A 12642-nucleotide genomic window follows, 5' to 3' on the forward strand; every position below is an offset into this window, starting at 1 on the left:
GGTTTCCCCAATGTACCATGCCTCCGGGCATCCTTGCCTGCAACGTATAAGATAGACAACGTTGGCTGAGTCACATGAGTACCTGCCATGTACAAGGTGAGAGGTGTTCCCTCGTGTAATAGTGGTATCTATGTCCACAATCTGACCCGTCTTGCAGCGTCCACCATAACAGGGTTGTATGAAGTTGTCCTGAGAGCCGGGCAGTTTGCTACGAACAATTATCTGTTTGAGGTTTGGCGGTTGTTTGAAGGCAAGTTTGAAGGTTGTTTGGAGGTGTGGGGAAGGTCTTGGTGAGGTGCTCATCCTCATTGTTAACGTGTTGCAGGCCACGAAGAACATGGCGTAATTTTTCAGCCCCTGGGAAGTACTGAACAACGAAGGGTACCCTGTCGGTTGCAGCATGTGTCTGTCTCCTGAGGAGGTCATTACGGTTCCTTGCTGTGGCACGTCGGGACTGGCGGTCGATGAGTTGGGCATCGTACCCTGTTCTTGTGAGGGCATCCCTGAGTACTTCCAGGTGTCCGTCACTTTCCTCCTTATCTGAGCAGATCCGGTGTACGCGTAGGGCTTGTCCACAGGGAATGGCTGTTTTAATATGTTTTGGGTGGAAGCTGGAGAAGTGTAGCATTGTGAGGCTGTCTGTGGGTTTGCGATAGAGTGTGGTGCTGGTGTGTCCGTCCTTGATGGAGACGCATGTGTCCAAGAATGAGACAGATAGTCGAGAGTAGTCCATGGTGAGTTTGATGGTGGGATGAAACTTGTTGATGTCACTGTAGTTTTATCAGTGACTCCTCACCATAAGTCCAGAGGACGAAAATGTCATCAATGTACTTGGTGTACAATGTTGGTTGGAGATCCTGCATAGAGAAAAATCTTGTTTGAACCTGTGCATAAAAATGTTGGCATATGCTCAACTCATCGACCGCCAGTTCCAACGTGCCACAGCAAAGAACCGTAATGACCTCCTCAGGAGACAGACTCGTGCTGCAACTGACAGGGTACCCTTCGTTGTTCAGTACTTCCCAGGAGCTAATGTTCTTCGTGGCCTGGAACACATTATCAATGAGGATGAGCACCTCACCAAGACCTTCCCCACACCTCCACTACCTGCCTTTAAACAACCGCCAAATCTCAAACAGATCATTGTTCATAGCAAACTGCCCGGCTCTCAGGACAAATCCATACAACCCTGTTACGGTGGACGCTGCAAGACGTGTCAGATTGTGGACATAGATACCACCATTACATGTGGGAACACCTCCCACCTTGTACATGGCGGGTACTCATGTGACTCAGCCAATGTTGTCTATCTTATACGTTGCAGGCAAGGATGCCCGGAGGCATGGTACATTGGGGAAACCGACAAAGGCTACGACAACGGATGAATGGGCACCGTACAACAATCAAGACAGGAGGGTTCCCTCCCAGTTGGGGAACACTTCAGTGGTCCGGGACATTCAGCCTAAGACCTTCGGGTGACCATCCTCCAAGGTGGACTTCGGAACAGGCAGCAGAGGAAAGTGGCCGAGCAGAGGCTGATAGCTAAGTTTGGTACCCATAGGGAGGGCCTCAACCGGGACCTTGGGTTCATGTCACATTACAGGTGATCACCATTGCACTACATACACACACACACACACACACACACACACACACTCTCTCACATACACAGGGACACACAGACGCGCACACAGACACCCAGACACGCCCTTATAGACACACACACTCCCACACTCACACATGCACCCCCCTCCCACAGACTTAAGACAGTCTGCACTCACTACACACACATACACATACTTTCTCACACTCACAACCCCCACCCCAGACAGACAGACAGACACACACACACACAGACAAAGACCCACATGCACACACATATTTTGTGGGGTGAATTTGTACTTGCAGAGTTACATTGCACTTTACTCAAAAACTGCATGCATTCATGTAGAACTCTGAGCTCAAAAACTGCATGAATTTATGTAAAACTCGGTTATCTCACTTTTTAGATTAGAATCAATCTAAACATCAGGTCATAGACAGAGAACACAGGGGGCTAACACCTTCAACATATTGTTAACAGCTAACCCGAGAATGCAACTTTAAAAAAAAGGTTTTGTGATTTACACATGAAAGAAGTGAAACTATCACTGTGTTCTAACAGATGAAAGGCTTAACAGACAATCAATTTTTCAATGTATAATTTCAGTTGCATCACACTGCAAATTTTTGCTATAAATTCTGTGTTACGATCGAGCCCTCCACTATCACCTGATGAAGGAGCGTCGCTCCGAAAGCTAGTGTGCTTCCAATTCAACCTGTCGGACTATAATCTGGTGTTGTGTGATTTTTAACTTTGTACACCCCAGTCCAACACCGGCATCTCCAAATCATGTCTGAATATTGTGTTGTTAGTATAAAGGATGTGCTCAGGACATTTTGCCTCAGAATTGACAGATTGCTGTTAAGTTTTGCAATGCTGTATCTCCCTCAATCACCTTTCCAGTAATTGCTGACTTTCCCTGCAGAGGCATTGAAGTCTCCCAGGCGCATGAGTTTATCACGAACAGATGTGGACAGGGCCAATTCAGATCTTCCAGTTTATTGCATTACATCCTCGGGGCTGCTGAGGTTTGGTGTATAGACACTTGACGTGTTAATTCCAATGGGAAGTGCAGCTTGGGGTACTTGTTGATTCTGAAGGAAGTGTCTTTCATTAGGATGACCTGATGATGAAACTCCTTCAGGTCCAAAGCCTGGGTTCAATGGTACAGAGAACCCTTAAGACTGAAAGCTTTGGCTGTAGTGGATGACTGTTACATCTTTTGAGCCTTTTCATGTTCTTGCTGCACTTTTCTGGCTTGCTGGTACTCGGACAGTCATTGTGTGGATTAGTGGTGCTGGAAGAGCACAGCAGTTTTACCTCAGCTGTTGTGTGCGCGAGACAGGCAACTCAGAAACTCACTGATACTTACTGCACCAGTAATATCCTAGAGCATTGCCAGTGAGATATCAGACAAAATTTGACACGGACACGAGGAGATATTGGGGCCAAACGCCCAGTCAGAGAAGCAGGTCTAAAGCATCTTCAAGGACGCAGAGGAGTTTAGTGAGGGCATTCTACAGTTTGGGGCCCGGGAAACTGAAGGCACAGTGATGGAGTGATTAAAATTAAAGACACCAGAATTGGAAAAATGTCGAGATCCTGTCAAGGTCTTCTGGTGTAGAGGTGGAAGAAGTTAGAAATGGGAAGGGATTTGAGCACACAGATAAGGATTCTGAAAACCAGAGTGAGCTGTAAGGTCCGGCGGTATCTGTGGAGTGAGAAACACTTAACATTTCCTGTTCAATATGACTCCTCATCGAGCCTCAAAACTCCAGTTCCAAAAAAAGGGTCACGTGAGGTTAACTCGGTTTCATATCCAGACACTGCCAGACGTTTTTCCAGAGTTTTTTTTTTAAATTTCAGGTCTTCAGCGTCTTCAATACTTTGTTTTTATCTTAAAGTCTAAGGTGTCTGGATCACGGGCAAAGGGGGGGGGGGGAGGTGAACAACAGTCGCTGGCGAGCTGAGTATGACGCTGATGGCTGAGTTCTGGTTGAGGTGAAGTTGATAAGTACAGTACTATACAAGGTTAGGGACTGGTCCTTGCCAAGTGCTTTCCCGACAGGCTAGTGCCCGGTAGTGGGAGCTCTGGTTTAATGGAGATCCGGGCCCAGATTAGGCTGCTTGAACTGCCAGACTCCATAGTCTTGCATATTAATAGCCGCCATCCTTGCAACACGCCTCTATTTATTTATTATATATTCAAAACTGCAGCTCATGTTATTTAAAATATAAATACGATAAAACGTGAATTAACGAGGGTTTGTTTTTGAATGAATTTGCTGCACAGGTATTGCAAACGGATTGTACCATTGCTTCAGAAAGGAGGGGGATATGGTAGGAGAGAACTGGGTAACGATGAGAGGTTTGGAAGCTTGGAGGGGTACATTCCCCCCAACCAAGTTATTGGTGGACTGTAATGTTATGAATGGGTTGTTTGCGAGAGAGGAAGGAGTGAGGAAGAGTCTATTCGGAGTGGTGGCTGATTATGTGTCCCCTGAATGTGGGTGGTGCAGTCCGCACTGGATACATTGTAACGGTTTGATTTCCGCTCCAGGTAAAGAGCGGATCTCGCGGCGGCGGCAGCAAGATCCTCGGCTCCGGGAAGGGAGCCGGAGAGACATGAGCTTTTCTGGCACCAAAGCCCTGAGCAGCAGCGCCAAGAACCAGGACACGGTTGGCATGAAGGTGAAGAAGGCGCCGCCGAGCGAGGGGCTCCCGGCTACCACCGAGGAGGAGCTGCTGAAGAAGGAAACTGTGACCCCCGAGGACGTGCTGGGGCTGCAGAAGATCACCCAGAGTGAGTAGAGCCTCTTTAAAGAGACAGCTGAACACTGCCACGGCAAAGAGAGGAGCTGGAGGGAGACGGGAACGGAGCTTCAGTGTCCCCAAAGCTGGGTCGCCAGAGCTGGGGGGAGAGAAGGGCTCAGAGCCCCCTCACCCCAGAACCAGCTGCCCACAGAAGTCAGGTACAGAGTTTCAGCGCTGAAGAACCATCACAGCCAGGTATCGGTGTGGTGGAGAGTAGGGGCAGTCCTTCAGTAGATTGTGTTACTGTAGGTTGGGATAGGGATGGAGACACAGAGTCTCCGGATGTTCTCCCAGGACCCAACAACCTCAGGGGCTGAGATCTGACAGGCTGTACAGAAGGTGTTGGGAACACAAATCTCTCTCAGTTTGAAAACACTAGAACCAAAGAGTGGCACAAGCCTATGGATAGCCTAGATCCAGACAAATGAAGCAGAGGGTAACGAGGAGGAGGAAGTATGTCAGACAGAATTTACATCCTCTGTTTCTGGACAATCAGCTCACGTACTCGTTCATAGTGAGTATCTGGGGGTCAAAACTGAAAGGAATAGGACATGAGCAGTGCCCCAGCAATTTGAGCTGAAGGAACTGCCTCCAAAAGCAGATGCACTTTTAAACACAGAGTGAGAGTAACTCTGTCCCAATAAATGACATTTGATAAATGTGTTTATTCCTGTTCCAACTGCCAGTTAGAATCATGCAAAGGAAGGTCAAACTGTCTGTACTGTGATGTCACCTAACAAGTATTATTTTTCAAATGTTACATTATTTTATGTTAGCTTTACTCTTCATGCAAGTTCCAGTTTTCCTTGAAGCAAGCGTTCCAGTGCCTTGAATATATAAAGTTGCAATTAATTTATTAAAAGTGAGGCTTCGGGAACAAATCCAGCATTTGAGGAATGAAGAGGTGTTATAGACATTGGGAAAATGTGCTCTTTGCTTTTCCATCCAGTGGTTGTATGAAGTTAGATCGAAACCATAGGATTTGGGCTCACTCCATCTCTTGTGCCAGAGGCATTGATACAGTGAATATCTAGGAAATCTTGGAAAAGATGTACCCTTCATCATTGTTAACACTGGGCCTGACCTTCTGATTTACAGCATTGTTGCAATCCTTAAATTTGTGAGAGTTTTTGATTTCTTTGTCTAGATCTGTGCTTTAATTGTGTTTTCTATCCTCTGTTGTCAGCTATGATTTGTAACTCAAGAACCTAGCAGAGAGTTCTTTAATCCTGATGTGGGTCTTTTGCCCAGTTCTTAGATACATGGAGTATGGTCACTGGCAATATGGTGAACAAGGAGCTCCCAACAACTAAATTTAAAATGGAAATATTCAATTCCATAGCTGGGGATTTGTTTATCAGAATCCATGTATTCCCAATCAGATAATGTCCAGAGTTGTGATTGATTCTGTATCTGTGTAGTTCTGTCAGGGCTGTCAGTGTCAGAACCACACAGTTTGCAGTCATTCCTATCAAAATTGGGAAAGCAGTGTTAATTAATCCTACCTGCTTTCCATCTCCTACACAGGTCATTTGGTGGCTTCTAGAAACTGACATTCCCAATAGTCCCCAAGAGAACAGTCCCATTCCAACACACTGCAGTTAATTGGAAAACGAGGTCCCAGATGAGAATTGGCATTTTCTACCTCACTTACCATGCAAGAGTTTTTGTTGATTTTAATCAACCTGTTTGGACATGTTATAGTGCACCTTTGGGCAGGTGGATCTTGAATCCAGAACTCTTGGACTAGAGTAGATACAGTACCACTGAGCCTTAAGATCCTGTGAAAGAGTTTTATCCTTGGATTGAAGATCGATAGATGAATGCTTGGTTGATTAATACTTGGTGCTGTAACACCAACTGTGTGTCATGTCAGTGCCCCTTGCCTTATTATTTAGATGGCATATCAGGTCATGGGATATTTTGGCTATTGCTTTCCTACGTTATGGTTTAGTCCTTTTAAAGGAAAGTGTATTCACTCTACCTTTTTTAACACCAAAAATGGCCGTCAGTGCTTAGTTTGCTATTTGCGCACGTTTCGTCAGGGTGACCTTATAGGGATTTAAAATCATGAGGGGTATGGATAGGATGAATAGCCAAAGTCATCTTTTCCCAGGGGTAGAGGAATCTAGAACTGGAGGGCATACATTGAAGGTGAGAAGGGAAAGATCTAAAAGGGACCTAAAGGCAACTTTTTCATGCACATGATGGTGCGTGTATGGATTGACCTGCCAGAGGCTGGTAAAATTACTTATAAAAGGCATCTGGATGGGTATATGATTAGGAATGATTCAGAGGGATTTGCGCCAAATGCTGGCAAATGGGGCTAGGTCAGATTTGATGAGTTGGACTGAAGGGTCTGTTTCCATGGTATACATCTCTACGACTGTTCAAGTAAGTAATTTGTTAGTTTGCACCAGTAGTTGATAAGAATCTCACACTTGCTGATTTGGGAATACCCTAATTCTGGGCATTCAACTAAGACTTTCTTTCAAACTGTAAGTAAAGAGAAGGTTGGTCAAGTTCAGTTAAGGCTATAAATTCAGTCAGGTTGTCTTTTAAGAAAACTTCAAGATCTGTCAATGAGACTAATAGCTTAGAAATGCAATTGAGGGGTTAGAAACTAACTTGTTCAAGTCAAGTAAAATGAGCACTTGATTTCACAGTACCGTTATGGCATAGTTGGAGGCCATTTGGCCCATCATGCCTGCACCTGAACTATTACATAGTGCCAATTTGGGGACATGATTTTCTTTTGTACTCTATCATGGAGAGAGGATTGAAGTGTGTGAGTTCAACTGTAATTGATGTCTTAATGTTTACTTCCACTGAGACTGAGCACAGTATATCAAGACAGTTCAATAAGTGCTTGCCATCTCTGCTTTTTGGAGAGATTGAAAAGACACCAGCACCTGATTCAGGTGACAGCGAGTCAATAAGGTGACATGCTCAGGTTCTGCTCCAAGTAAAACTGAGACCGCATTGCGGGAAAGAATTGACACAATCTGAGAAGGTTTCTGTGGAAGGGCTGAATTTGCAATATTGGGATTTGCTGCAATGTAGTGAATTAAACTTCCAAACTCTATCCCTTTGGAAAGAAAAAAAAACAACGATCAACAAAATTTTAGAACTCATGCTGCAAAGTTATGTTCTTTGTACTTGGAATATTTTGAGCTGTCTAGCAATGAGGTAAGGCCAAGTGGGAACAGATCTGTCCCTGTATAACACTGGAGTACAGTACTGGTGGGGGCAAGTCTGTCGCTGTGTAACACTGGGTGACAGTACTGGTGGGGACAGGTCTGTCAATGTGTAGCAGGTACAGTCCTGGTGGGACAGATCTGATACAACACTGGGATATAGTATATGGGAGATAAGACTGTCACTGATACTGGATGCAGTAATGGTGAAGACACATCTCTCACTGTATAACACTGGATTACTCTGAATTGCCACAATTTTTTTTTGCTGTATTCTTTTGTTGTCAATGTAACTAGCACTGACTGACATCGCATCCTTGAGCCATGGTTTGAAATTAATATTTTGAAACAGGTGAATAATTTTAAATTATTTACCTGTGCCTAAAACTCAATCGTGAGTACAATATGAGGAGCAACAGGTTGATTCAGTGATGTCATACTGCAAGCTGTTCATTTCCACACAATGATTTGTAAACTTTCCTGATGGAACTGCTAATTCCCTCTAAGGAATAATGCCAGACATTCCTTCGCATCTTATGATTAGGGAAATACTTTCAGCCGATTAATGTAGTTTTGTGGTTAGAGTGACAGTCAGCATCAATCACAACAGAATGAATATCCTATTGTATCTTTGCTCCACAAGCGTATTCTCCGACATCCCCATGTAACATTCAGCGTCTCCTTTAATTCCTCTTTCCTTAATGTGCTTATCTCCATTCCTTTTAGTCCTTGCAATGGATTCTACATTGTAACCTCGATTGATAAAGGTGTTTCTCCAGTATTCCACATTGTGATACCTTGAAATTAAAACTCTCAATTTTAGAAACCCCTGTAAGAAAAGCTAAAAGTTCAAGGTGAGTTTTAAGAAGTGTCATGAAGGAACAGCATTGTAGATATTTAAACAAAAACTATTCTCCTATCAACCTATTCAGAAATGTTATTCCACAATTCCGGGTGGCACGGTGGCTCAGTGGTTAGCACTGCTGCCTGACAGCACTAGGGTCCTGGGTTCAATTCCCGTCTGTCTGTGTGGAGTTTGCACATTCTCCCCGTGTCTGAGTGGGTTTCCTCCGGGTGCTCCGGTTTCCTCCCACAGTCCAAAGATGTGCAAGTCAGGTGAATTGGCCATGATAAATTGCCCACAGTGTTAGGTGTGTTAGTCAGGAGTAAATATAGGGTAGGGGAATGGATTTGGGTGGGTTTCTCTTCGGAGGGGCGGTGTTGACTTGTTCGGCTGAAGGGCCAGCTTTCACACTGTAGAGAATCGAACCGAAATCTCTGAAACAAATGAAACTTGAACTTGGCTCTCCTGGCTCTAAGGTAGGGATACTACCGTGTGCTACAAGAGGCAGTGTTGTTGAATACAGGGTAATGTGTGAACAGGACTTGGTGTAAGTTAGGGTGCAAGCAGCAAAAGTTTCAAGTGAGCTGCTGTTCAGGAAGTTGGGATGGATGGACACACCAGGAGACCACTCGAAGAGTTAATTCAACAGCTACCTTGATTAATTGCCTTAAATATTGTTGACTCTGTGGTAGTGGTTATTTAGAAGTTGAGGCAATCTGTACCATATATGAAATACTGAGCAGCCAGTATGTTTAACACTGAAGCCAGTGGTTAATTTTCTGAAATGTCCAAGGTTGTACAGGTTAGATGGCTTGATCATGCTAAATTGTCTAGTATCCAGGAATGTGCAGGCTTGATGAATTCGTCTTGGGAAATGCAGGGTTACAGGGATAGAGTAAGGGGGTAGGTCTGGGTGGATGGTCTCTGAAGGATCGGTATGGACTTGATGGGCCGAATGGCTGGCTTCCACACTGTAGGGATTCTGAGATTCGATGATCTGAATTGCATCAAACTTGTGCTGATTTCAGAGACAATTTTCTTACATGTTATAAAGGATACAATACAGTACAGTTAGGCCTTTCAGCCTAACTTGTCCATACTGAAGTCTGTGCTCCTTACAAGCCTCCGTCCACCAGATTTTAGTCCCACCTGTCAGTACATCATTTTGTTCATTTCTTCCTCATGTATTTAGATTTCCCTTAAATGCATTGATACAATTCCCTCATTAACTCCTTATCGCAATGAATACCACATTTCCATCACTTTCTGGATAAAGAGGCTTCTCCTGAATTCATGAATTCATGAGATTCATCAGCCCCCTCACTGCTGATTACCAATTCATTCTGCTATTGGTTGTTCCTCTTGGTCTATGTCAAGTTCCTTTCCATAGGGCAAGTTTTCTCTTTTCCTATTGGTCTGGAGTAAGCACATGTCTCCCTAACTACCTCCATTTGGAGCTGAACATTGAATTAATTGTGAAAGGGTAAGTCAAAAAAGAAAACCCCTTTCTGACAATATCCAGATAATGTTTTGCAAGTATTCATTTCACTGCCGCATTGTTGGGTGTATTGCAAGCCAAACTCTACACGTCGTGATTCTACTAGCAGTGACAGTAGGATAGGACCTCAGTCTGGTGATAAGATGGAGTTATAGTCAGTTTGTATGGTGTAGAACATTGAGAACAACGCAGTCCCACCTTTAGACAGCACCCGTCCTGTTCCAGTCTGAAGCTCTTATGGAGTAGTATAGCACACAAGAAGACCATTTGGCCCATCATTCCTTTATGAATGAGCTATAGTATTTGCCCCATTTCCCAACAGTACCCAAAGACTTGCATTTTATTCCTTTTCAAATACTTATCCAACTAACTTTTGAAATCTCCTGATGAATCTGCTTACAAGGCAGCCATTACCATAACCTACTGCTTGGACATTTCTCCTTTTTTTTTTAAAGATTAGAATACTTACAGTGTGGAAACTGGCCCTTCAGCCCAACAAGCCCACACTGACCCTCCGAAGAGTAACCCACCCAGACCCATTCCCCTACATTTACCCCTTCACCTAATACTGCAGGCAATTTAACCTTGCCAATTCACCTAACCTGCACATCTTTGGACTGTGGGAGGAAACCGGAGCAAACCCATGCAGACACTGGGAGAATGTGCAAACTCCACACAGATAGTTGCCTGAGGCGGGAATTGAACCCGGGTCTCTGGTGCTGTGCGGCAACAGTGCTAACCAGTGTGCCGCCCACTGGTTCATTTACCAATGATCTTCAAACTGTGCCCTCTAGTTACTGATCCTCTTGACACTGAAAACAGTTTATCTTATTTATTTTAGCAAAACATTTCATGAGTTTGAACACTTCTATTAGACCCCTTAATCAAGTTGCTGCTGGAGGGAGAGCATTCCAAGTCTTTTCACCTAACTGATGGCTCTCACCCTGATAGCATCCAAGTAAATCTCTTCAAGGCTTTCACATTCTCCTGAAAGAGTGGTTACTGGAATTGAACACTCTCCTCCAGCAGTGGCTTTACCAGCGTGTTGTAACGGTTTAGTACAATTTCCTTACTTTTACTCTGCATCTATTCATAAAACACAAACTCTCTAGTTAAATAATTATCTTTATCCTGAACTTGCCTACCATGACTTCCTTTTTTTCCAAGTTGTCTATCTGTGTTTTAAACAGCTACAAGGACAGGAACTTCCTGTATGTAGTCCGAGTGGATATGTGGCCATGTTGAACAATAGCCTGGTGTTGTCCATGTTTGTCAGGACAGTGGCACAGTGCCTGTGTTACTGGAATAATATTCCTGAGAGTCAGTTCTGTGTGTGGCACTTTGAGATTTTGGTCGCAATTAGGAACATAAAGCCAGTAAAAATGAAAACGAAACGTTGGATTGTTGCAAAAACCCAATCCTTTTAAGGAAAGGAAACCAACCATCTCTATCTGGTCTAGGGTTAAATGTGCCTCCAATGGGATTGACTGTGATCTTATGGCAAACTAAGCTGTCACTTCTCCAGGGTCGGTTGGCCACACCTCCCAAACTATCAACACTTCGATGTTCTCTGGATGGATTGTTTATCTGCAACTGAGCCTAATAGACTCTCAAAATCTAGGCTGACAGGAACCAGGACCCCCCTGCTGGCTCTTTCTGGCCGGAAAGCAAGTCAATGCTGTCCCTGGCAGTTCACCCAAATAATCATGATATTGTGGAGAGTGCCATCAAAGTAGAGCGGCAGTCCTATCCTCAGTGACTGCAGTTAACTGGGTTACTTTTATTCCACATGGGGTGATGACTTAACAGCATTTAAAAGGCATCTGGATAGGTATATGAATAAGGAGGGTTTACAGGGGTATGAGCCAAGTGCTGGCAAATGGGACTAGATTAGGTTAGGCTATCTAGTCCCAATGGGCGAGTTGGACTGAAGGGTCTGTTTCTGTGCTGTACATCTCTGATTGGCGTTCTCTCTTCCTCAACACTGAGATCAGTGCTCCTCACCGCTGAATGTGAGCTATTAGAGAAAGGTTTCCCTGTTGTGGTTCAGTGGTAGTGTCCTTACCCCTGAACCAGGAGGCATGGGTTCAAGTCCCACCTGCTCCAGAGGTATGCAATAACATCTCTGAACAGGTTGATTTAGGAAAATAGGTTAAATTTAAAAAAATTGAAAATTAGAAAGAGTCTTCTGACAGTTGAAGCCTGTGTTGGTCACACAGGACAGTACAGCATTAGCTTTTATTCTGGAGGACGGGGCTGCTTGGGATCAATGAGAGAACCCTCCAGAGGCATCTGCCAATCTTTATCTTCGCCATGTTTGTTAATTTCAATGCCTAACTGCATGATGATGGGAGAGAAAGAGCTAGGGAGGGGGGATGGTTCGGGTGAACGGAAGGTAATATCAAGCTAAACAGAGTCCCTGTCTGTGTAAGGGGCTACATTTTAATCAGGATAAAAAAAACACACAAATACTAATGAACAACTCACTGAAGTGGCAAAAATAAACCTCCTTTCCTTGTTGAACTGGGAAGATTGAGCAGTGTTTTGGAGTGTGAGCAGAATGCAAACTAGTCTGCAGCCACTGTCAGAATACTAAAAGCATGCTGACTGATGGCTGGTTAAAGGCAAAGTCGACTTGCATTTCTATCTGTTTTTTCTCATTTCCCAAATACTTCAACATGCAAGC

General features: G+C 44.2%; 1 protein-coding gene across 1 annotated transcript in view; it reads left to right on the forward strand.

Annotated features, from left to right (window-relative positions):
- The first annotated feature begins 4163 nt into the window (after positions 1-4163).
- The window catches only part of unc119a1 (unc-119 lipid binding chaperone a1), a 42734-nt gene continuing 34255 nt past the window's right edge, over positions 4164-12642 (forward strand). The window contains exon 1 of the mRNA XM_072590105.1: positions 4164-4406. Within this exon, the coding sequence (XP_072446206.1) occupies positions 4229-4406 (178 nt within the window). The 5' untranslated portion in view covers positions 4164-4228. The remainder of the gene's footprint in view (positions 4407-12642) is intronic.

Source organism: Chiloscyllium punctatum, chromosome 19 (genome assembly GCF_047496795.1).
Source record: "Chiloscyllium punctatum isolate Juve2018m chromosome 19, sChiPun1.3, whole genome shotgun sequence".
Lineage (NCBI taxonomy): Eukaryota > Metazoa > Chordata > Chondrichthyes > Orectolobiformes > Hemiscylliidae > Chiloscyllium > Chiloscyllium punctatum.